The following is a 24,790-nucleotide window of genomic DNA, read 5'->3' as shown; positions in this document are numbered from 1 at the left end:
CCTACAAAGAGAAAGGAACCACTATGGGTTATTAAACCTCTTATTTATCAGCAGACCTTTGTATGATTAGAACCATTATATTAACTTGTCATATCTTAAACTTTGCCCCCATAATGTCTCTGTGAGGTGGATAAGTCTGGCTGAGGACGCTGAAGCATGGATTAACTGATTAACATAGGTCAGCCAGATAATTCATGACACGGTTGGGACCAAAGCCAGATCTCCTGATAATCAGCTTCACCATCTTTCCTCTAAGCTAGACCATTCTGTTATGATGTGGCTGGACTATAGTAAGATAGTTACAGAGCCCTGAGATGCAAGATTTTCCCCAAAGCATCTTTTAGGTGTGATTCAATGGCACATTTTTACCTGCCAGGCTGTACCTATGGATACAGACAATGCATAACAGGAATATTCGATTTCATATACATACTACTCCATATACTTTCTCTCTCTACACACACACACACACACACACACACACACACACACACACACATTCTGGGCACTATTCTAATTAATGTGCACAGCCCTTAATTCTCACAACAATTCTATGTGGTTGGTGGTATTAATCTCATAGCTCCAGAAACTAAGGCATACAGACACTTAATAACTTGCTTAAAATCTCACAAGCAAGTAAGTAAAAGAGTTAGAATTCAGTCCTCCTTCCCTGACTCTGGTAGCATATTTTGTGTTCTTAACCATAGCTCTAAATGAAGAGTGTTATTTATTTTTTGAAACACAGGGTGTTTTAAATAACTTGAATTTATTTAATTGGGAAGGCATTCTTGAATTCTTCCTGATCTCCTATTTTCTTATACTCTAAAGCCTCACTTCCCTGAATGCTCTACTTGACACCATAGTCATTTGCATTTTTAAAGCCCTGGCTAAGTGCAGGAAGCAAGGAGATACCTGTGCCTTGTTTGTTTGTTTGTTTGTTTTAAGCTTAGGTCTCAGGGACAGTGTGAAAATTCAGGCTTCACATCTCAGTCTGTAACTCACAGGAGATGGGTGTCCAGGCAGTGTCTAGGCATGTGATGCCCGCTTCCCCTCACTCTGCCTCAGAGAACCACCTCCCCCATTGCTCTAAGGAACTCTTGTCACACTGGACAGTGGTAGATGTCTTTCTGACTTAGGATCCTGGGCATTTCCTGCCATCTTATCATACAGAGATGCAGTGGAGATACACACTCATTCATTCATTCTTTCAATGACTCCCACCTGCACAGTATCAGGAACTATGGGGAGCAAGAAAAATAAACAGGATGCTGTGCTGTCTAAACATGTTAAGGAAAAAGAGAGACTCAAAAATGGCCTTACAGGGGCGCCTGGGTGGCTCAGTCGTTAAGCGTCTGCCTTCGGCTCAGGTCATGGTCCCAGGGTCCTGGGATTGAGCCCCGCATCGGGCTCCCTGCTCCTCAGGAAGCCTGCTTCTCCCTCTCCCACTCCCCTTGCTTGTGTTCCCTCTCTCGCTGTGTCTCTCTCTGTCAAATAAATAAATAAATAAAATCTTTAAAAAAGAAACAAAACTGCCTTAGAGTTTTTGATGGACAATCTAGATACATGAGGGAATCAGGTTGTCCAGATTTTTCAAGCAGTCTTACCAGAAGTTAGATTTTGTCTAACCTTGAGGATAAATCTCCTAGGAATTCAGGGGTTATAACAATAAGGCAAATGCCTTGAGCAAGAGTGCATTCCTTGTCATTGGAGGCCTTCAAACAGTAATTAAATGACAATTTGTTGGGAAAAGTATAATAAGAATACTGGCTGTGGATAAGGGAGAAAAATAACCTCTGAGTTTCTTTCCAAGTCTGAGATTTTGTGATTCTCTATTCTTGTGTAGTCTTACATTTTTCTTTCTTTCTGCTAGGGATGCATTTGTAGCCTTTGAAATGCTTCTACAAGGAATTAAGAATTGGAATTGGTACAGCTTATTCCCAGTATGCTCATGGTATTAGGCCACTGACCTAATTGCCAGCGAATAATATGGGGACCTTGCTTCATGAGGAACTAAGAATATTTTTTTTTAATTTTTTTTAAAGATTTTATTTATTTATTTATTTGAGAGAGAGAGAGAGAGAAACAGCATGAGAGGGGAGAGGGTCAGAGGGAGAAGCAGGCTCCCCGCCGAGCCGGGAGCTCGATGTGGGACCCGATCCCAGGACTCCGGGACCATGACCTGAGCCGAAGGCAGTTGCTCAACCAACTGAGCCACCCAGGCGCCCAGGAACTAAGAATATTTTTAATAAGACTTTGATAGACTTCAGGGAGAAATATTCCTCCGAAAATACTAATGGAAGTTAAGAATACCAACAGCTTGGAAAAAAAAAAAAAAAGTAGCAAACATGGTAAAGGGTTAACTAGGGAAAGTCTTTCTCTGGAAGGGTTTTCTAAGATTGATTCACACCTCTCTGAGATGAAGTTAAAAGTTTTCTGTTAGTACAGGTTTCTTAACCTTTCTTTGATATAAGACACCTCTGGGAATCTGGTGGCAATTATGATGAGAAGATCACTCTTAAAAGGAGTCCTTTTTGTTCTCCCCAGGAGGAAGAAAATGCCCATGGCCATGTCATACAAAATGGCTCCAATTTCAGCACTGTGGGTTAAGAAGCCAAGGGGTGGAGACAAGTGGATGAACTGAATAAATACTGAACAAAATCCTTGGCTTGCAAATCTATTTAATATGGGTGTACAGGCCAGAGGAGAGAAGAGCAGTGGGACTCAAAAGTCATTCTTCCAAGTCTCTCCCTGGCAGGGGTTTGGTTTGGCATGCTTGGAATTCCTCTTTGCCCTTTACCATTTTTCTTGAAATTTCTCCAACTAGAGACTTATTCAGGTTAAGTCCTTGCTGTCTTTTCAAATGAAAACAGGTCCTTTTTCCTAAAGGAAGAAAAGGATTTCCATTTCTGGGATGGAAGATTAGAGAATGAAAAGGAGACATTTGAGGTTAGAGAGTCCTTAGGAGAGTGAAGGTGGTTGTGGTCCCATAGGCTGGAGCATTGGACAGCAGGCAACTTCTCAGAGATGTGGCAGTTGGAGGAGAAGGGGTATATGAAGGAGGAAAGGATCCAGAGAAGGCAATGAGAATATTCTAAAGGCAATGAGAGTATTCTTAAATTTCACAACATTTTATTGAGTGATGGCTCTGCCTTCTGCATGGTACTATGGAGTTCTTCAAACTTGTCATTTAACAAATATTTGCAGAGTATCTACCATGTGGCAGGCACTATTTCATGCATGGGAGAGACAGATTCAGACAGCATCCGGTTCTGCTTTTAAGGATCTGGTCTGGGGACAGAGACACAACAAAGAAGGACAAAAATGTGTCAGAGACGTGGGATCGAGTCTGTTCCAGGTAGATTGAGGCAAAGAAGGAAAGAGTAACTGATTCTTTCTGGGAGGGAGGGTCACAAAAGGCTTCCTGGAGATAGTAAAACTTGAGTTGGCCCATGAAAGATAAATCAGTGCTTTCCAGGCAGACATTAGATTTTTGTTTACTCAAATGAGAGGTTTCTTTGATTGTTCCTCATTTTCTCCACTTTATTTCCATTGCATGTGAAATATTCATATTTTTCCCAATCAGTTCCCCTTTCTGCTCTTTTATCATGTGTCCTTCTTGGCTCCTTGGTAGTAAAAATTTAAAAAAAAAATCAAATTTAGAATATGTGCTAAGTCTAAGGCCATCAATCTATGGTGAAATCATTTGGATACAAAATCCAAACAGGGCCCCCGGGTCACCTTCCTATGGTGGCTTTTCAGCTGCCCTCCAGCACTGAATGGTTTGTCTGACTTTGCTTCAGCATTTCCTTTTTATCAATTTTTTTTTTAACATATACATCCATAAGGATGCACTGTCTGCATTTGTGATTGCATACACCTTGGAGGGAATAATGATGAACGCAGACACTTTACATTTTGAACAGACTGACTCAAGGGAGACAGGGGTAAGGAGGGATCTGGAGAGGGAACGTCTTCAAAGTAAAAACTTCAACAGCTGCTAACCAGGGCTGGTTTGACCCTAGACTACTCTCTGCCTTTGCTGCTTTCTTGCAGAAGACTTTCAAAGTGTAGTGCTGCCGCCTACCACTCCCTCTCTGACACCAGCATATACTTGAGTTCCTCAGAGCAGCAGGAATCCTGATAAACAGGCTGAGAAAAGCACGCCCCTGAAGGCATCACCATGACCACTTCAGTTTCTGGGTCTGTGTCAGGCAACACTTTGCTGCTATTGAACTTAAAATTCCCCAATGTATTTTGATACCTGCAGGGCTGATTTGGTTGGTGCATTTCCTCCATTTCTGGGCTTTCCAATAATCTCTTGCTGAGAGGAAATACCAGGTCCTGTTGTGCTCCTCTCCTCCATTTCAGAGTAATGTGGTTATGACACACCATGACAAAAGGACAAAAACATGGACAGGCACAAAATGCATCTCCAGTATCAGACAGTTAATCCACTGTGCCAAGGGGTGAAGTGCCAAGGAGTGAAGAAATGAAGGTATGGTGAATAAAACTGGATCCAGGTTAGGGCGCCTAGGTGGCTCAGTCAGTTAAGCACCTGACTCTTGGTTTTGGCTCAGATCATGATCTCAGGATTGTGAGATCAAACCCCTTGTCGGTCTCCATACTCAGTGTAGAGTCTGCTCAAGATTCTCTCTCCCTTCCCCTCTATCCCTCTCCTGACTCCTGTACTCTCTCTCTCTCAAATAAATAAAATATTAAAAAAAAAAAAAACAACTGGACCCAAGTCATCATTCTTGTTTTTCTTCTTCCTGTTTTCATGGATTTCTTATTTTGTGGTGTACGCATAGGTCCTCGAAGATTGAGCCCCCCTAAAATCCATATGTTGAAGTGACTCCTAGTATTTTTTTAATTTTTTTTTTTATTTATCCATTTGAGGGAGAGATAGACAGAGACACAGAGAGAGAGAGAGAGAGAGAGAACACAAGAACGGGGGAAGGGGCAGAGGGAGAGAGAGAAGCAAACTCCCCACTGAGCCGGAAGCCAAAAGTGGGGCTTGATCCCAGGACCCTGGGATCATGACCTGAGCTGAAGTCAGCTGCTTAACTGACTGAGCCACCCAAGCTCCCCTCCTAGTATTCAGAGTAAGAAGGAAGTTAAGGTTAATTTAGGTGGTAAGGAGAGAGCACTGATCTGCTAGGGTTAGTGTCCTTAAAAGAGGAGACACCAGACTTTTCTCTCTGTTGCTGTCTGTCTCAGCCATGTAAGGACACAGGGAGAAGGTGGCCATCTGCAAACCAAGAGGAGAGTCCTCACCAGCAACTAGATGGGCTGTCACCTTGACTTGCTAGCATCCAGAGCTGTGGGAAATAAATTTCTTTTGGTTGGTCTACCCAGTCTACAATATTTTATTATAGCAGTTCGATTAGGCTAAGACAAAGATCAAATGAGATAATGCAAGAAGATGTGCTTCGTAGACTGTAAAGAACAAAACACACTGCATTTTCTCATTGATAATAATAATATGAATTATCTGAATGCTTTGGTTGGCAGAGTGTGAATGTGCAGGTCAGGATTCAGGATGATTGAGATTAAAATTTAATACAAAGAGGAGATGAAAATCACCCATTGTCTAGAGGCAGAGCATCTAATTGGGGGGACAGTACCGTGAGGAAGGAGAAAGATGAGGCACAGGGTCCCCAACCTCCACGTCAGCAGCATTAGGTACATTAGGTACAGGCAGCAGCTTTTGATATACACAAGCATGAAAACAAAACAAAACAAAATTTAAGAATGGTTCTCTCAAATACACTATGAACTAGATCTTCGGGGAACTAGTCTGATGTTTCTGAAATAAAGACAGGCAGACAGAAAGAGACATAAAATAACTGAAGAATAGGGTGTGTGCAGGACTAAATAAGCTCTGTTCACGGTAGGGCCAGGCCCAGCGACATATGACTGAGGAGATGTAGTTAAACTCTTGGGAACCCCCACCTCAAGCCCCGGCCCCTCTGACTGTGGAGCTGGCTGGGCAGTAAGTGCCAGCATGAAGGAAACTAAAATAGGAAGAGCAGAGCTACTGAGTCAGGGCTCTAAGTCCCTGGGGAAGAGCAATAATCAAAGAGTAGCATGGAATTAAGGGTAACAAAAATCACAAGGGGCACCTCAGTGGTTCAGTTGGTTCAGCATCTGACACTTGGTTTCAGCTCAGGTCATGATCTCAGGGGCGTGAGAGCCTGCAGAGGGCTCCTTGCTAGGCGTGAAGCCTGCTTAAGAGTCTCTCTTCTTCTCCCTCTTCCTCTTCCCTGCCTCCCCCAACCTACACTCTCTTTCTCTCTCTCAAAAAAATTACAAAATACAATTAACTCTATAAACATTTATTTAATACCTACTGTATTTATCTTCCAGGGCTGCCATAACAAATTACCACAGACTAGGTGGCTTAATCCACAGAAACTTATTTTCTCACAGTTCTGAGGACTGGAAGTCTGATATCAATGTGCCAGCTGGGTTGGTATCCAGTGAGGGCTCTCCCACTGGGTTGCAGATGGCTCCTTTCTTACTGTGTGTTCACATGTCCTTTCCTTAGTATGCATGTGCCTGAGAGAAAAAGAGAGCATGCTCTGGTTTCTCTTCTGAAATGGACACTCATCCTATTGAATCAGAGCCCCACCCTTATTTAACCGCAATTACTTCCCTAGAGTCTCTGTTTCCAAATTTAGCCATACTGGGATTAGGGCTTCAACATATGAATTTGAGGGGGACACATACATTCAGTTCACAACACCTACTGTGTGCTAGGTGCTGTCCTATGTGCTCATAATAGAAGAACGAATATGGTGTATAGTTGGCTCCAGGGAGAAACTTGGAGTCCGTATACAATTTTCATCTTTGTAAGGTCAGCATCTAGCAGAGTACTTAGCACAGAGCTGGCCTCAGTGTTCTTGGATTGAATTATGCCTAGCAAGTGTCAGGACACCCCCCAGAATCCATGAGAGGTCTTTCTAGAATGCCAGTGGGACTGTACTGGGGGAGAGAGGGCAGTTCTTCTCAGTTGATCACAAAAGGCTTTCTAGCGAATATGGGCATGAACATACATTATATTAATCAAGTATTATTATTCTTTATTCTGGTCTTTCTGAGATTCTATTTTGTTACCTGTGATGTACTTTTTAGAGGCGATGTTGTTTGGGCAGTGGTACTCTGTGGAGCTGGCATTCTTTGATTACATTTTCTTAGGGCCTTCAGGGTCTTTGTACTTTCTCAGTTTAAAACACTCTTAAGAAATTTTCCAAGAATTGAGCAACTGTATTTTGTTTTCGTTTTTTTTTTTTTCCCCCAGCAAGGCTGGTTGCTTACAACTGTACTGTGAGAACCAAGATAATTATTATCTGCTCTTATGCTTCATTGTTTGTAAAAAGAGAAAAGGCCTGCACTTGGTGCCTTGGTTTCTTCATCTGTAAATTTGGGATAATTGCAATGGTCAAGGTTCGCACAGCACTGTTGTTGAGGATTAATAAGATCCTGTCTGTAAAGGTTTTGAAGGAACTCAGATGAAAGATGTGGGATAAATATAAAGAAGGGTTATTATAAAACAGAGCAAAACGCTGGCTGGTGACTGAGCCACCTTGATTTTTTTTTTTTTTTTTTTTTTTTTAAGCCAGGGTTGGAGGGAACGGGGAACTGGATGGTTAGCTTTTGGACTAGAACTCTAATTAAGGGTTTAAGAACGTCGTTGAAGTCTGTGTGAAGAAAGCTTTTCTAAGAGAAAAGACATGTTTTTATTCTTCTTAGAACACTTGATCTGTAAATACTTACATCTTGAGATGTAAAACAGTCAGCAGAAAGCCCAAGCTCGGGGTTTATTCAGTTTTCTGTGCAGTTAATTACCTTTCGTGCAGCAAGTAGGCCTTGGATTATCATTACTTCTCTTCATTCAAAGTTATTGGAGATGTGTTTCCACTTTAATAAGTAGCTTATCCTCTCGAAGTTTAGCAATGAGGGCCCTGGACATCGAATTGCCTATTATAAAGCTGCAGTGGAGACATGGTGAGCAGGTGTTCAACCTTACGAGTCCAGTCTGAATTTCTAACACCACCCACCGGAGACCTTCCCAGCTCAAGAACACTTGATAGCAGCTAATACTTGCCAAGCACTTAATGTTAGCAGTTTTAGTTTTGCATTAGTTCACCTCATTCCCTCACAATGGCTGTGAAGTTAGTACCAACATTTCCCATTTTACAGATGAAGAAACTTAGGCACAGAAGGGTTAAATGACTTGTCCAAGAAGACACAGAATTGAACCCATGAGGCTGAAAAGCAAAGCCCGCTGATCTCTTTTTACCTTGTGAACTATTCGGCTCTGTTCTCTGACCTCTCATTGTTCCGTGTGCTACTCTCATGGAACCTGCCGTTTTCTCTCTGGTGTTTGGTTCACCTTTCATGTGGGGTGCGTGCAGGGTCAGGAATGCCATATTCACTCCCTGTAGTCCTTCACAATGCCCTGCTTCCAGAACTCTGTTTAAAAGATGGGCCAGACAGAAAGGATGGGGCAAATATATAAGGAGGACTAAACCCCGATATTTAGAAATGCATGGTCAGTGGAAGAAGTGCCAGATATCTCCTTCTGTATGGCAAATTGCACTTTGGTGTACAATGAAGCACACGGGATTATCTAGTGGGAACAAACAAACAAGCAAACGAAGACAAACTAGTATTCTTGATTGATGCTAAATTCTTTGATGCAAGTTGCAGAGTACAGCTAGAGCCCCCGCTCTGAGACTAGACAGCTAAATTTGACAATCACTGTCAATTGAAAGTTTGAAGTGAAATTGCACATGGGGGAATGAAAAAGGGATTTTAATATTATTAATAGGGATCAACAGAATTTTTCTGGTTGAGAAAAATCTCGAGTAAAAATGCATATCCTTATTTAATCATGAGAGATAAAGACACAAATTTATTGTTGTTTTTCTTTCTACACTCCTCCACAATGACATAAGGAAATTGAAAAATTAAAAAAAAAACGTAAGAACCCCAAAAGACAAAAAAAAAAAAACACACAAAAAACAGAACAGAGCTTAGGATGGGTAAGAAATATGAAAACATTTTTAAAAACTGAACATCAGATGGAGGAGGAAAGCTGGCTCAGTCCAAGTCACTAGGAAGGTATGCTAATGGGAAGGTTTCATGGGAGACGCTCAGGCCTGAGGATTCTGTATACCATGGAGTCCAGGATGAGGCATGAAGTCAGGGAAGGGAAAATGAAAAGATTTGCAGAGAACTGTTGACCCTAAATCCCTTTTTTCTTGTCTAGGAAGATAAGCAAGTTCTTTTTCACCTCTGTCCCGGAAGACCAGACATATTTAGTAGCATATAGAAATTGAACCAGAGTTTCCAAAGCTGAGGGCAAGACTTAGATACAGGACTAAAGAGAGAAATGACCTGGCATTCTGTGCACTGGGGCATGAGATTCCTGACCTTAATTTTCCCTTCTTCCAAGAGCTCTTACAGTGAAGCTTTTCTTTCTTCATTCAGAGGATGAGAGAGTTTCCCACAGAAGAACTGAACAAGTCCATGAAAAATATATGTGATAACCAGAATTTTAGGCATGCCCCCATTGAAAAGAATAGTTTACTCATGTGGTCACCTAACAGTGAACCCCACCTATTGACAAATTCAGTCCCTGCTCAAAGAATCATCAATACAATTTGTAGTGCTTCAGTCACAAGGGTGAACAGATGACAAGGACCATCAGGTATTTCCATAAAACCTCCAAGATGAAAGAAAAAGATCAAAGCAGATAAATAAACACAGATCAGTGGAGAAAACAGGGATAATGCAAGAGGCAGAAGAAACTAAAAGTATAGCATTTCAGTGATGTAGGAGAATATATAAATCCATGAAACAAGAACATGATGGTTTAAAATAAAACTAGAAAACAATAAAAAATAACTCCTGGAAATGCAGTAGAGGAAATTGTTAAAAATCTAAAAAGTTGGAATATAACATTTGAAAAATCTCCCAGAGGGTTGAACAAAATTACCAAAATGTGGGCAATATGAAGACAAAAGAGAAAAATTGGAGGGAAAACCATGATGTTCACTCTCTAACTGGATTTATAAAAAGGGAGAATAGATGGGGAGAGAACATTAGCAAAGATGTACTGGAAAATACTTTATAGAATAAAAGAAATCTGATGTAAAACTTTGTTTCCCTCCCAACAAGAAGTCACACCCCAAGGCAAACGCAGAACCCTAACTTTGCTAAAGACAGGATCAGGACTCAAACTAGCAAAGAACTTCTTAACAGAAACACTGGAAATTTGAAGATAATGGACAAGCATCTTCTCAATCCTAAGGGAGAATGGTTTTCAAACTGGAATGCTATGCTTAGTCAAATTATTAGTCATGTGTGAGGAAGGAATACAAACAATTTCATACAGAAAAGGGTGGAGGTAGTTTGGGTTGATTGTTTAAGACTCCATAAACACCTTTATTAAGATGCTTCTTGATATGCATACGTTAGTTATCTAAGGTTGTATAAAAGATCACCCCAAAATTTAGCACCTTTAAACAACAAAAATGTTTCCCTTTATACAATTTTGTAAGAGGGATTGGCTTAGCTGGATGTTTCTGGCTCATGGTCTCTCATGAGATCACACCCCTTGGGCCTGGGCTGCGGTAGTCTGAAGGGACTGCCGTAGTCTGAATGCCGATTAATTCCCAGCGCCATCATGTGGCTGTTGGAGGTTTCAGTCATTAGTTCCTTGACTTTTTCCACAGGGCTGCACAGACAGCATGTCATTCTGCTCCCCCAAGAGAAAATGGTGGAGGATGGCAGGTGAAAAAGAGAGAGAGAGACAAAAACAAAGAGAGGGAGCGAGAAATACACAAAAGAGAGTACCTAAGACAGAAATTGTAGTCTTTTTAGAACCTAAACTCAGCAGTGACACCTGGTACTACGTGATGTGGGATGATATTACACAAGGTTACAATTACTAGGAGGCAGAGATCCATGGGGCCATGTTAGAGGCAGCCTGCTACAATGTGCTTCATCCAAAAAAAGAAGTATATGTAAAAGAATGATATGAGGGGCGCCTGGGTGGCTCAGTTGTTAAGTGTCTGCCTTCAGCTCGGTTCACGATCCCAGGGTCCTGGGATCAAGCCCTGCATCGGGCTCCCTGCTCAGCAGGAAGTCTGTTTCTCCCTCTCCCACTCCCCCTGCTTGTGTTCCCTCTCTCGCTGTGTCTCTCTTTGTCAAATAAATAAATAAGTAAAATCTTGAAAAAAAAATGATAGGAGATTGAGGAAACAGATCACCCACCACAGAATAGGCAAGGTAATTTCAGGATAACAGGTATACTGAAATCCTAGTGAGAAACTGGTCTAGGCCAGTGGATCTCAACTGGGCATGATTTTGCCTCCCAGGGGACAGTTGCTAATATCTGGAGACATTCTTAGCTGTCAAGATGAGAAGTGATACTCTTATGTAGTGGATAGAAGCTAGGGATGCTCCTAAACATCTTAAGGACCCAGGACAGCCTCCCTTCTCACCCCCCACCGCCACACACAAAGAATTACCTGGCTCAGAATGTCAATACCTTTAAGGTTGAGAAAAACTGGTCTTGAATAAGGCATACTGACAGAGGACTTTTGGAGGGAAATCCTTAGAGAAAATATACAAGTGATAGATACCAGAAAAGTGTGATATTTACATCAGACACAACAATATGGACTTTGAAAACCAACCTAACCAAAATTGTAGATCACCTATATTAGAGGCATGGGGAGGATGGACCCATATGTGACCGGGTCCAAGAAAGGTAATTCCTCATCTGCCATTGTTGCAAGGCAAAATATAATATTTAAAATTAATAAATCAAGAAAGAGCAATATATTTAATAAAATAAAGTTGAAGGAAAATAACAAGAAAACTAATAAAACTAAAAGTCACTGCATAGGGAGAGCAAGGCCCAGAGTAGGAAGGTGTGGGACAGGAGTTGCTTTCTCTTGTTAAGTCTTGCTATACTATTTGACTTTTAAACAGTATTATTTTCATAAACAATAGTTAAATGCATGAATAAACCCATTGTTTGAACATAAAGAGGTGTACAGTTTTGTTAATAGAAAACTAATTCTCCCCACCAGTAAATGAATATAAGTACATATAAATACTAAGTACATATAAATAATAAAGGATACTGGTTAAAGGCACATTAGAGGATTATCTCTGCACAGTTGTATATATACCCCATTTCCCTGTTTTCACTTAGTGAAGTAAGTATAGTAATGAATGGATGAAAGAATAAATGAGTGAAATAATTTAATTGGAAATATTCAGTATAACAAATTATTCTACTTTCATAACCGTCAAGCACACTTTATTGAAACGGTATATGTCAAGACCACTAAGAAGCCATATCGCTGACAGATATCTTTCAGGCCTTAACTTCCAAGGGTTTGCTAGAACACGTTATGCTGTTGGTTACTTCCTCAACCTCCTGTGTGGATACCTCTTCCTCAGCCTGCCCTTTACACGTTGGCTTTCTGGGGGGCAGTTCTGGCATTTTTTGGAGCAAAGATCAACTTCACTGAGATATCATCCATTCTCCTGACTTCAATTAGTGATTATGCAGCTCTTTATGGCTTTAGGAAAATTGTCCCAAATGTTTGAGGTGGCAACTTTAATTGGCTGTCCCGTAGACTCCTCAAGCTCCACGTGTCCCAAATTAACCTTAAACCTCCCAGCACACACATGTGCATACACACACGTGCAATACACCCATACACATGCACACACACATATGGGTGTGCACACACATGCAGACACACCCGTGCATGTACACACATACACATAAGCACACACACATACATGCACACACATACACATAAGTACACACACATACACATGCACACAGCTACATCTTCCCTTGCTTGAGCCTTTCCTTTTTCAAAGAAGTGCTCTATCCCAATCAGAGACATGCTTCACCCATATCCCCCTCTTCCTTACCCCTCCAGAGTCCATCAGTCACCAAGTTTTATTCAACTCTCTTGCATCACATTGTATCTAATTCCTCAGTCTCTTACATCTGTCACTTTTGTACACTCCCACTATGGTTATCTTTGCTCTGGCCACCCTAACCTCAGAATCAGATTACTGCAACAGTGTCCAAAAACTTCTCCCAGCCTCCAGGCCTGTGCCCTTTTAATTCATTCTCTATTCTGACCAGGATGATCTTTTTAAAATTCAAATATATTCATGTCACTCATTTCTGATAGCTCGCGCTGCCTTTGGGCTAATTTCCAAACTCGCCTCAACCCTAGGTTCTTGCTTTCCTGTGAAGTTTCAATTCTTATTATTCTCACACCCCACTGTACCCTCTCCCCATATTGAATTATGTTCCCAGGGTTGAATGCATCATGCTGTTTCACCTCTAGGTCTTTGCACATTTTGTTACCTTTGCTTGAATCATATTTTCCTTTCCCACCTTCATCTCTTCTTTGTTGGCAAATTCTTATTTCTTCGAGTCTAAGTTTAATGTCACTTCTGGGAAGCATTCTGATTCCCTCCCAAAGACTATTAAGTGCCCTTCTACTGGGTTTCTGCAGCAGCCTGTTACTGAAATTGTCACAGTCTCTGTCTCTGTTAACTTGTTGGATCCACCACTATAACACTAAGTCAAGGACACAGCACTGATCTAGCACCATTCAGGGGCCCGCTGTCTACACATACAATGTCACTATAGACAACATTTTCTAGTGAAATTGTTTGAGAGATTTTAATAGAGACAGGGAACTTTTTTTTTTTTTTTTTTTGAGCAAAAGAGCCTTTTTAGAAGCATATTCTAATGGTTCATCTTCAAAAGAGTTCACTGCCATATCTTTATGGTGCACTGAAGTGCAGCTAAGAATCAAGGAGGATAAATTAAATTGGATAACAACTTTACTTAAAAGCATGAAGCTAAAATGAGAGAAAAAAACTTAAGAAATAGCAAATCTTAAAAATGGATTACTCTTCTCCTCTTATTTCTAATTTTGATAGGTATTTTTCCTCTCAATGTACACGAAAGGTCTGAGGCAATGTATCTTAAAAAAAGAGGCAGTTTGAAACAGATAAAATATTGCATTTAAAAATGGTAGAGGAAAAGCTGTGACCAAGTCATCAGCTTCATGATGGTACTACTGTTGGGTTTTAGTTGTTTGTGTTGCCATCCTTAGGTGGGGCCTCTAAAAGACGAACGAAATTAAGCTTTTTTTTTTTTTTTTTTAAAGATTTTATTTGTTTATTCATTAGAGACAGAGAGAGAGAGGCAGAGGGAGAAGCAGGCTCCCAAGGAGCAGGGAGCCCAATGCGGGACTCGATCCCAGGACCCTAAGATCATGACCTGAGCCGAAGGCAGACGCTTAACCATCTGAGCCACCCAGGCGCCCAAGACGAACGAAATTAAAAATGAAATGCCTGATGGTTCAGATGAAAGCACAACAATAAAAATCAAAGAAACAGCACACTTAAATCCCCGTTGAAGGTCCTGATTTCCAGCTCTCTGTAGCAATAACTAAGTAAGCCTGGGTGTCCTGTACCATAGGGCACCGACATTTGTCAGGCTTTCCAATAAATTGGCAATGAAAGACTAAATCTGTGCAAGGTGGGAGATAAATTAGCACACAGCCAAAGTACTGGAGAAATAAGCACTGGTTTCGTAGCTGAAATATTTTTTGATAAAGTAATAATCCCCCATAATCTCTCTCTAGCTTTAAATAACAGTCGGTCTTTGTGCCGGCAGTTTAATTTTGTTGGCTGCCCTTGTCTTACAAATATATTTAGTGGAATCTGGAATATCATTTTGTTCTGAAAGCTAAGCCTTTGTCATGCTGAAGCTGGACAAAGACAGTAAATCAAGGACAAAGTGAAAAGGAGTAGAAACGGGGTATCGAAACTTATTTCCCCAGAGCGGGCGAGCTTTCTTCTCGTGCAAGCAGGTGTATTGCATCAGTCATGTCTTCCTGTTAAGTGCCTGTGTTGTAATGATATTGACTTATATCTACATTGCACCCTGGTTGGCCTTGCTCCAAAGTGCTTAAGATGCATCTATGGGAAATACATGCTGAAAATAGCATCGTGAAAATATGCAACCCCCGTTTTCTTTTCTTTTCTTCTTTTCCTCCTCTAAGATCATCCTTCCCAGGAAATGTCCTGAGATACCCAGTCTTAGCTGCTTCTACCTGTTTTCTCACTTATGTCTGACCAATTAATAAATGGCTTTTTAAAGGTAAAGGACAGGCTGCTGTAGATTTAAAATGATTAAACTGGGACTAATGTACTTCATGATTTGCATTTGCCATGTTGGTTATTATTGAAAGTGGATTATGGAGAAAGAATGTTGAGTTGTTTATAGGGTGTTTGTTTTACCTGTAACAACACAAAGGGCTAAAAATTACTATGCTAGAAAGCCAGGGATCTTGGTTCTTATATTAATTTTCCATTTCCAAGTTAGTGGCTCAAAAGAGCGCACATTTCATATCTCACAGTTTCTTTGGTTCAGGAATACAAGCACAGTGTATTTGGTTTTCTGCTCAGAGTATCACAGGTGGGCTATGGTCTTATCAGGGACTGCACTGGGGAAAGATCTGCTTCTGAGCTTCCTCAAGCTGTTGGCAGAACTCAGGTCCTTGAGGTTTTAGAGTGGAGGCCCCAGTTTCTTGCTGGCTGTTCACCAGACCTTGCTCTCAGCTCCTAAGTGCGCTGGCAGCTTCTGGCCACATGGAACTCCCCATAGGCCCTCACAGCTTACCTCTGCAAGCCAGCCAGGGAGCACCAGCAGATGTATGAATGGATGTATCTTGATATAGAATCCCAAGAGTGAAATCCCATCACCTTTACCATTTTCTGTTTGTTAAAAGCAAGTCACAGGTCCCCACCTACACTCAAGCATTGGGGTTTATATACAGTGTGAACATAGGGTCTGTCTTCCACATTTCTAGTGTTTCTTGGGCATTAAAAACTTAGTACTCCTATATATTCACTCAGTGCAGTAAGAATGAATGACTTAAATGTGCATCAAATATAATCAATAAATCTCACAAATTTAGTGTTGAAAGAGACCAGATATATAAAAAAAAAATCTCTGTGATTTCAATTTTAAAAATTTTAAAAACATGAAAAATTAATCTATGCCATTAGAAATCATAATAATGGTTAACCTTGGCAGGGGAATAGTGACAATAAGGGATCTGAGTGCACCTCTGTGTTGCTAGAATACTGTCTCCTGAACTAGAAGCATTCTATTTGCAAATGGCTCAGTTTCTTTTAGGCCCCATGAATGGCATCTTATCTAAGAGTCCTTCCTGGACCACAGCCTGCAGTATTAGGACCCCAAAGAGTGGAGTTCATAAGGACCACACTGTCTCTGAGTCAGGCCATACTTTTCTCTCTCTACCTTCTACACTGCTTGGTGTTCCTTCATCATCTTATTATCTGGAAATTACCTGCTATATTATACATTTATTTGTGCGTGTCATCAAAACCAGAATGTAAGCTCTGGTGATCACCAACTTTGTCTTCTGTATATCAGCATTTAGAATGAAGCTCACCCCATTGTAAAAATTCACTAAACTATTAGTTGATTGGATGATTGAAAGTTCAGTTTAGCTTTTACATTACTCATATTAGATCCCCAGCATCACCACTGCAGGGTTCCTGTTTTCTATTGGTAAAATATTCCTAATTAATAAGACGGCAGTGTGGGTCTGTTAGAACCCAATGACAGGAGGCTTGTTGGAGATTTTAATCATCTGTCACCAGAGCTTCATCATAATTGTCTTTTTTTTTTAAAAAATCAGTACACAGTTGGTGATGCTGTTAATGGAACACTTACATTAAATCAGCATGCAACCCAAGGTAGAGTTAAAGTTGACTTTAAAGCAACAGTTGGTTAGTAGGACCTGATGAATTGAGATTTGTTTCAATGATTTAATACTTCAGTTTCAGGGCTAAATTTAAAAACCAGATTAGATAATACAGAATTAAGGGAAAGTAATAAAAGCAGAAATGAAAAGAAGCAAGCACAGGAAGCCATAACAGCAAAACAGTTAAAAGAAAAAAATAAAAAAGCAATTGGGAAGCAGAATGCGAGACAAAGGAAAAATAGGAATAGCAGGGAAAAATCCATGCGACCAGGTTACACGTTCTGCAAGCTTCTCTACCCGTGGTAACTCACCCCATAAACCAGCATGCTTACCATGTGTCCTTTTCTTCAAGCTTATTCTCCTGGTCCCCATGTTTCTCCTGTGCAGGCTGTGTCTTACTTATTAGGCTTCTGCCCTTACAGATGTTAGCTTGGGAAGTGTGATTGCATATTGCCTTAGGACCTTAGAGCAACACAACTGTTTGATTTGTAAACTGATAGAACTATCTGGGAAGGAGAAGGTTCTCTTCCTTGTAGAAATGGGTCAGGTCTGACAAAGTCATAGAATCTCCATTAGTGTGCATTGCACGTTCTTCACATACCTCTGTCCTGTTACACACCCAGAGTCAAGATGTTGTCTACTGTGACTTACTTTAAGACCTTAGTCCATGTGTTTGCTTCAAATCACATTTGAAGGTAAATGTGATTTCAAGCATTTGAGGTATTTTTTTTTAAAGATTTTATTTATTTATTTCACAGAGAGAGAGATAGCGAGAGCAGGAACACAAGCAGGGGGAGCGGGAGAGGGAGAAGCAGGCTTCCCGCCGAGCAAGGAGCCCGATGTGGGGCTCGATCCCAGGACCCTGGGATCATGAACTGAGCCGAAGGCAGACGCTTAACGACTGAGCCACCCAGGTGCCCCAAGCATTTGAGGTATTTTTAAAGAATCCTATGTGGAGGTCTCATCATTCTGATAATCGAGTGATTATATCCATACATACTACAGTGCTTTTGGCCTATTTTATTATCCTTTGGGAGAATGATGATTTTCGTTCTGGAATGATATCTAAATCGAGACCTGATTAGGAACCAGGATGGGAGTATCTGACCTCTCTCTCCATTTAATCCCCAGCCTACCCCTCATGTCAGTTGGGGAAGTAGGGGAAAGCAGAAGTAAAACTGCACAGAAGGTAGGAGAGATAGAAGGAGGAAGGGGGAATGAACAAGAGACAAAGGAGAGAGGAAGCCAAAGGGAGTCAATGTCATTAAAGAGGCACAGTTAGGAAAATTCTAGCAGTGGCACCCCTAAGTTGCCTAGCTTCTTGTTTTCAATCTTTGTAATCCTCCCTAAAATATGGTGGTCCCTCATATTTATTCAACAAGTTTTTGCGTGCATTATGTCTTTCCATCTGTATATAATGCCTGTGTTAATCTCACTATCACAACTAACACAACCCAAATCCTTAGTTCCATACTCTGTAGCCTTGGGATTTGATAAGGCCTCCCATCTTCCTGGCTCATAGGGCTTCTCAGAACTTTATTGGGTAACGGCTTCTGGCCCTCTTCTCTACTAGGTTGGTGTGGGAGGTTTAGGTAGGGGAGTCTTGGAATGAGAACATCTGATTCTCCTGATTTATATTTTTTCCATTAAGATCCTTCACCTTCCTTCATTACGATATTACTATTTAACTCTTTGAGACTAGCATTATGAGCAATTTTAACCAATCTATTAAATAAATCATTATAGCCATACTATTGTGTATTTATGAAATACAAATCATCTAAAGAACCACTGTAACTGCCTTTGCATTAATTGTTCATAGAAAAACCTTATGTAATTAGTAGCCCCTTGAACTAGATGCATCATTGCCATTTTTGAAAAGTACTTCTGTATCCAAAAGTTATTTAATCTTTGCTTCAAGTCAAAAAAAAAAAAAAAAAAGGGCAGGCTGCAGACAATGAAATCAGAGAAACAGATCAACATCTCGAATGATTTCTAGGCAAACTCTGAGTCATTTCACTCTAAATCTGTGGTGTTTATATAGCAAATGCAGATGTTATATTTACTCACTTCTAGAGCATTTGCTAAAAAGGCTCGGCTTGTATGAAAAACTTTCCTGGGATATTCTGTTAGACTGTGCATGTTTTGCCTACTGAGAGAGATTTTAAATTAAAACAAAAACAAAAATAAAATACCAATAGATCTCTGGCAGAAATTGAGGTAGGTGTATCTTAAGGGAAAACTTCAGGAAGAAAATATTTTATATATATATATATATATATATATATATATATATATATATATATACTGAGTCAAAATATGCTGAGCCCCATGTATACGTATGTGTGCCCAGCATTGTGCTGAAATGTGGAGAGATGGAGGTTTAGGTAGAGGTGAGGTAGAGGTTTAGGTGCATAAAACATTCTTTCTGTCCTCAGCTCATGGCTTGCAGAATAAAAATAACTCAGAAGAAGAAAATGTACTATTTATCATAAATGCTGTATTAGTGCAACCAATAATTTGTCACTAATGCAAGGAAACTTCTGACAATAAAAAAGGGTGTTAATAATCATTTTAACCTCATAACTGGGGTAATTTGGGGTTATTCCTGGCACACCAATTATATGGTCACCCTACCTACAGTTGACAAGCACAGGCATGGTGTAGGCTTACAACTAACCTCTTCTTGGGCATGATTCTGGAAAATACCTGAGACACAGATCAAGTGCTAAAACAAGAAACAAAAACCTAGCACGCTTCATTGTCATATTGATCTTTAGAGGCCACTTGTTATATATTAATGAGCTATTGTGTTTGGTGTGGAGGCCGCCTTCTAAAGCTGACCCATCAGCAAGTGCTTAGTGTCCCCTATTCACCAGCAGTCCCTATCCCTGTGATTCTCCTTGCCACCGTCACACATTCCGCCTTGGCAAAGACCTTCGCCACACTATCCCTGTGCCGTATAGATTAGATGCAGAAGGAATTACAGAATAAAGTTTACAAGAATCTAGGTTTAACCCTGACTTTATTGCAAACTAGGCATGCCACTTTTTGCAAATCAGTGAACTCCAATCTCAAGAAGGAAAACAAGTGTTCCTACTCACATTGTTCTTTGGTGCCCCCATCAGACTAAAGAGTGTTATAGTAGATGGAAACAGATAGACTTAGGGATGAATCTCAGCTCTGACACTCCCTAGCTGGGTGACCTTGGATAAGTCCCTGAACACATCTGAATTGTAGCATCTCCGTTTATAATAACAACAGAACAACAGAGGGCAGTTCTGTGGACTGACAGCAATGATGAGTGCCTAACAGAGTGGCTACTGCAAAGTAAGTATGCAGTAATATGGTGATGAGCTGCCATCATTACTATTACTGATGTAGTTATTGACTGCACAATGGGGCTGGCAAAGCGCAACAGTTCTGACGTTCTTTCAGACAAGTGACCATATCCTTTCCCGGAACCATCTGGGAATCATTCCTTTTTTCCATCGTTGCATGATATTTTCAATTTTCTTGCTAAAATTCCAGAAACAGTTTGCTGCTCATTCCCCTGCTTCATTCCCTAGCAGGAAGTAGCATGCTTGCTGGCAGGTGTTGGCTGTTTGACTGAAAGGAATAAACAAAAAGCTGTGATGACACAGTTTGCTAGAATGTTTTATCCATTGTGTGCAGTGGAAGGGAGTTCATTAGTAGAAGCTCTCTCTGAAGGGTGCCCAAGGCAGAACAGTCAGAAGAGGCATCAGTCAGTATTGGCATCTGGTGAATGTTGGCATGGGAAAACCTGTGTCATGTCATTTAAAAGATCACCTTGTCCAGAAATGGCGATCCTCATGGCAATTCCCACTGATTGGTAGTGGTGCCCTGGGAGCAATTGGGAAGCTACTCGGCCCTAGCTGGAATGAGGACATGATTAGTGGTGTCTGCCTGGGATGGAAAGGGGAATTGTACATGCGTTCTTTTATGGCCCTACCTGTCCAAGTATTAAGGATTAATTGTTTGTCCACAGAACTGTCACATAAGGAAAAGTTCTTATGCTTCATTCACTAATTTCTCCATTTTTAATAGTTCTTGTATTCCTGGATTTAACATGCCTTTACAAGATCTCAGAGATCAAACAAAGACTTGTTTAATTCATGTTGTTCTTCCCTACCCAATCCCTTTTGTCCCCCTTGAAAACAACAGACTTCTATCCAAGCAAATATTACAGCTACTCATATATTCATAACCATTGTAAAAATGGGAAAATGGCCAATAAAGAAGACAACAGCAAAAGCTGGGAAATATTAGATAAATGAAGATAATAATTATATAAACTATGTATATTTAGAGTTCTTGATAAAAATACCATTTTCTGCTAAGGTCTACGTACTTTCTATTTTTTTCTCATACAGTGCATAGGGTATGTGTGATCTCTTCTCCTAAATCATAGTTGGGATAACAAATTTATACTCTTAAAGTTACTGGAAAACAGTGATTTATTTGCCTTTATAGGAGTTATTTACTTTATTTTTCTCATCTCCAACTAATAATTGTTTGTATTCAGAGATGGGTATGTCAGCATTGGGAACCTTCCCATGTAATTGTCAATCTAAAATCCCACTTAAGCCAACTGTCCCTCAGAAAGGGTTCTTACAGGTAACAGGGTGAAGCTATGAGAAGCCACCACAGAAATTTGATATTGACTGTAGATTGGTCCCTCCCTGTGTGGGTAGAGCAGAAAGAATAAGGACGTTATAGGACTGGAAGCAGAACTTCAGGGGGAGAGATGAATGCATCATGAAGGCTCTTTCTTGTTCTAATAGGAACCTTCCCAATCAGAACAGCCTTTGAGATGGAAATGGTTGGGGGAGTTATACTTTAGGGACTGAGGGCGGCTGCCCATCAGAGGTCTCCTTTTATTCCAGAATCTAGGGAAGAGGAAAGACAATATGCTTTCCGCAGAAGATCTGCTGTCATATCGACACTTCTTGGAATGACACCATTAAGCCACCCCCTCCAGCACATCCAGGAATGTCTGGAATTAGATCCGTGTGTGTTGTGTGTGAGATATGTCTCTGGATAGGATGCCTAGTTTTTTATTTATTTTTTTATTTTTAAAGATTTTATTTATTTATTTGACAGAGACACAGCGAGAGAGGGAACACAGGCAGGGGAAGTGGGAGAAGGAGAAGCAGGCTTCCCGCTGAGCAGGGAGCCCGATGCGGGGCTCGATCCCAGGACCCTGGGACCATGACCTGAGCCGAAGGCAGACGCTTAACGACTGAGCCACCCAGGCACCCCGAGGATGCCTAGTTTTATTAGAACCTCAAAAGTGCCTTTATCTGTAGAAAAAACAGAAGGATCAGGAAGGAGTTCTTATAAATAACATTGCCTTATTTAATAAAAGATAGCGAAGTTAGGGATTTAAATCTCTCTTCTGGCTATTCTTGTATTTTAGTATACTTTGCTATTTTTATATAACCAAAATACTTGTATATTAACTTAGTTAGCATAGTATTTTTAAGTGGTATTTTTAAAATCTGAATTATTTGGATTTTGAGAACTTATCCAGAGATTTATGACTACAGTAAATATTAAAAACTGAAAGAGGTACCTTAGTTTAAGAAACTTTATGGTCAGGACACACCTGGGTGGTTTAGTAGGTTAAACATCAGACTCTTGATTTTGTCTCGGGTCATGATCTCAGGGTTGTGAGACTGAGCCCCGCATAGGGCTCCACACTGGGCATGAAGCATGCTTAGGATTCTCTCTCTCGCTCTCCCTCTACCCCTCCCCCTACCTCTCATGAACTCTCTCTCTTCCTTTCTCAAAAATTAATTAATTAATTAATTAATTAATTAAAGAGCTGTCTGTTAAAAAAAAAAGAAACTTTATGGTCATATCCTGTTTAAATCCTTTCCAAGGTAATTTATCTTATTTAATCTCATTTCCCAGAGTTACTAGTGAAGTTAAAAATTTTAAGTTAGTTGGATGGCTTTTTCACAGAGTCAGTTTATGCCCCATAGATGTTCAGATTTGTTGATGGAGCAAACTTAGAACTGAGAGCTGGATAAAAGTCCCTCCGCCCCCACCCCCCAAAAAAGAAAGAAATATGTACAGAGGGAGGTAAAGAAAAAAGGAGAGGAGGTCAGATGGTGAGTGGGTTTCCAGGCCCAACTCCCAGCCCCTCCACAGACCCTGACCGCTTTACTCTGGAACACAGCCCAGAATCCCGCCCTCCTCCCTCACCTGTTTTGCTCCCAGACCAGATAGGTGATCTTAACCCAGAGGATCTCAGAGTGTGGTCTCCAGACCAGCAGCATCAGCCTCACATGGGAATTGGCTGGAAATGTGTATTCCAATGCCCTACTTAGACCTACTGAATTGGAAATTTGGGGTGGGGCCCAGTAATCTGTGCTTTTAACAAGCCTGCAGGTGATTCTCACATAGGCTCCAGGTTGAGAAACACTACCTTAACGAGATATTTCCAAAACTTCCCTGTGATAGGACTCACTGGGGCAGTTGGTTAAACATATACCTTCCCAGGTCTCTTCTCGGACATTTTGATTAAGTGGGTGTGTGATGAGGCCCCCAAAATGTTGATTGTTAATGAGTATCTACAGGGATTCTCATCATCAGGAAGCTTTGGCACCACCAGGCAGGCTTTCCTCCCATATCCCATGGCACATTGCCTGCTGCCCATGTGCCGTGGAAATTTTCAGCCGTGTGTCCCCTCAACCCTCAGTGTCCAGGCAGACCTGGGGCAGATGACATACCTGGATTGGCCATCTCTGAAAAGCCAAGTCGGTGCACTGCAGCATCCTTATGGATACTATGATGAGAATGTCATGACACCTTCCAGACATGACCCCTTGCTGCCTCCCCCCCCACCCCCAAATAACCCACAGGAACCAAGCAAGCGCTTCTTCTCCCAACATGGTTCTGCGAGAGAAACTCAAGCCACTCAGTCAGCAGCCCTTCAGCCAGGCGCCCTGGGCCTCTCAAGGGTAGAGCAGTAACTGAAGACAAAGGGAGGAAGTCAGGGAGACCATAGCCCACTTATATCCTTATTTGATTTTTAAATAAAACATCACGCTCTCAGCATTTGTTTTGTGTAATACATTTAGTTTCCTTATTGCAATTATCAGCTAAATGTGACATATCCTTTTGTAAGCAGTTCCATGTCAGGAAAATAAACACTAATGTTTATTGCCTGCTGTAACAGAGTAGGTCTCCGGCAGCTGTGTTCTCTTGTGTGCGTGTCTAGGTTTTCTCCTGCCTCCGTGCTGGCAGCTGTCTCATATTGAGGCTCTCCATGCCCAGGAAGCCCTTCAGCTTACTGTCTGCAGTCGGCTCTGGTCTTGGTGAACTGTACACCATGGGTCAGGGGTGGATGAAAAGTCAGAGGAAAACTGTCTCCAAGTCAGCCCCACGTTGCCCTTCCTTGGAGGTGCACTCACAGGGGGCCATGACTAAGCCGGCTGACTTGGATGGGATGAGAAACGTTGTAGTTGACACATCACACCTGGAGTCCTGATGCCACACAGCCATGACCTTGGAAGAGCTATTTCATTTCTTGGAGACTGTTTCCATGTCATAGTTTTTGATAATGATGTCTACTCTCTCTCTCTCTCTCTCTTTTAATTCTGTTATGTAAAAGGAAGAATTTGTAGAACACCTAAAACCATATTTGCCCCATTTTCAAAAAATACAGGTTCCATTCTTCTCTTAGTCATTCCTCAGCTGTGTGTATAGTTCATTTGCCTGAGAACTGGCTTCTTTAGAAGTATAATGTTAAGTATTTGCTTAACAGGGACCCACCATTTATTTGCCTTGCACACAAGAACCAAGAGGTTAAAGGGAACAAACTTACGTAGCGCTTACTACATTTCAGACACCGCACCAAGTTCCATCCTATGCAGTAGATACTATTAGTATCATCC

General features: G+C 41.0%; 1 protein-coding gene across 2 annotated transcripts in view; it reads left to right on the top strand.

Moving 5' to 3' along the window:
* CNTNAP5 (contactin associated protein family member 5) overlaps nt 1–24,790 on the top strand; it is a 791,720-nt gene that overhangs the window by 693,456 nt on the left and 73,474 nt on the right. The window contains exon 20 of one of the 2 annotated variants that reach the window (XM_078070661.1): nt 2,545–3,545. The exons of the other annotated variant lie outside the window; for it this stretch is intronic. Coding sequence (XP_077926787.1) covers nt 2,545–2,636 — 92 coding nt within the window. The 3' untranslated portion in view covers nt 2,637–3,545. Of the gene's footprint in view, nt 1–2,544; nt 3,546–24,790 lie in introns of those variants that run through there. 2 annotated transcript variants of the gene reach the window in all.

Source organism: Halichoerus grypus, chromosome 4 (genome assembly GCF_964656455.1).
Source record: "Halichoerus grypus chromosome 4, mHalGry1.hap1.1, whole genome shotgun sequence".
In the NCBI taxonomy this organism is placed as follows: Eukaryota; Metazoa; Chordata; class Mammalia; order Carnivora; family Phocidae; genus Halichoerus; species Halichoerus grypus.
Note: the sequence above shows the minus strand (reverse complement) of the source record. Positions and strands in the feature narration are given on the sequence as shown.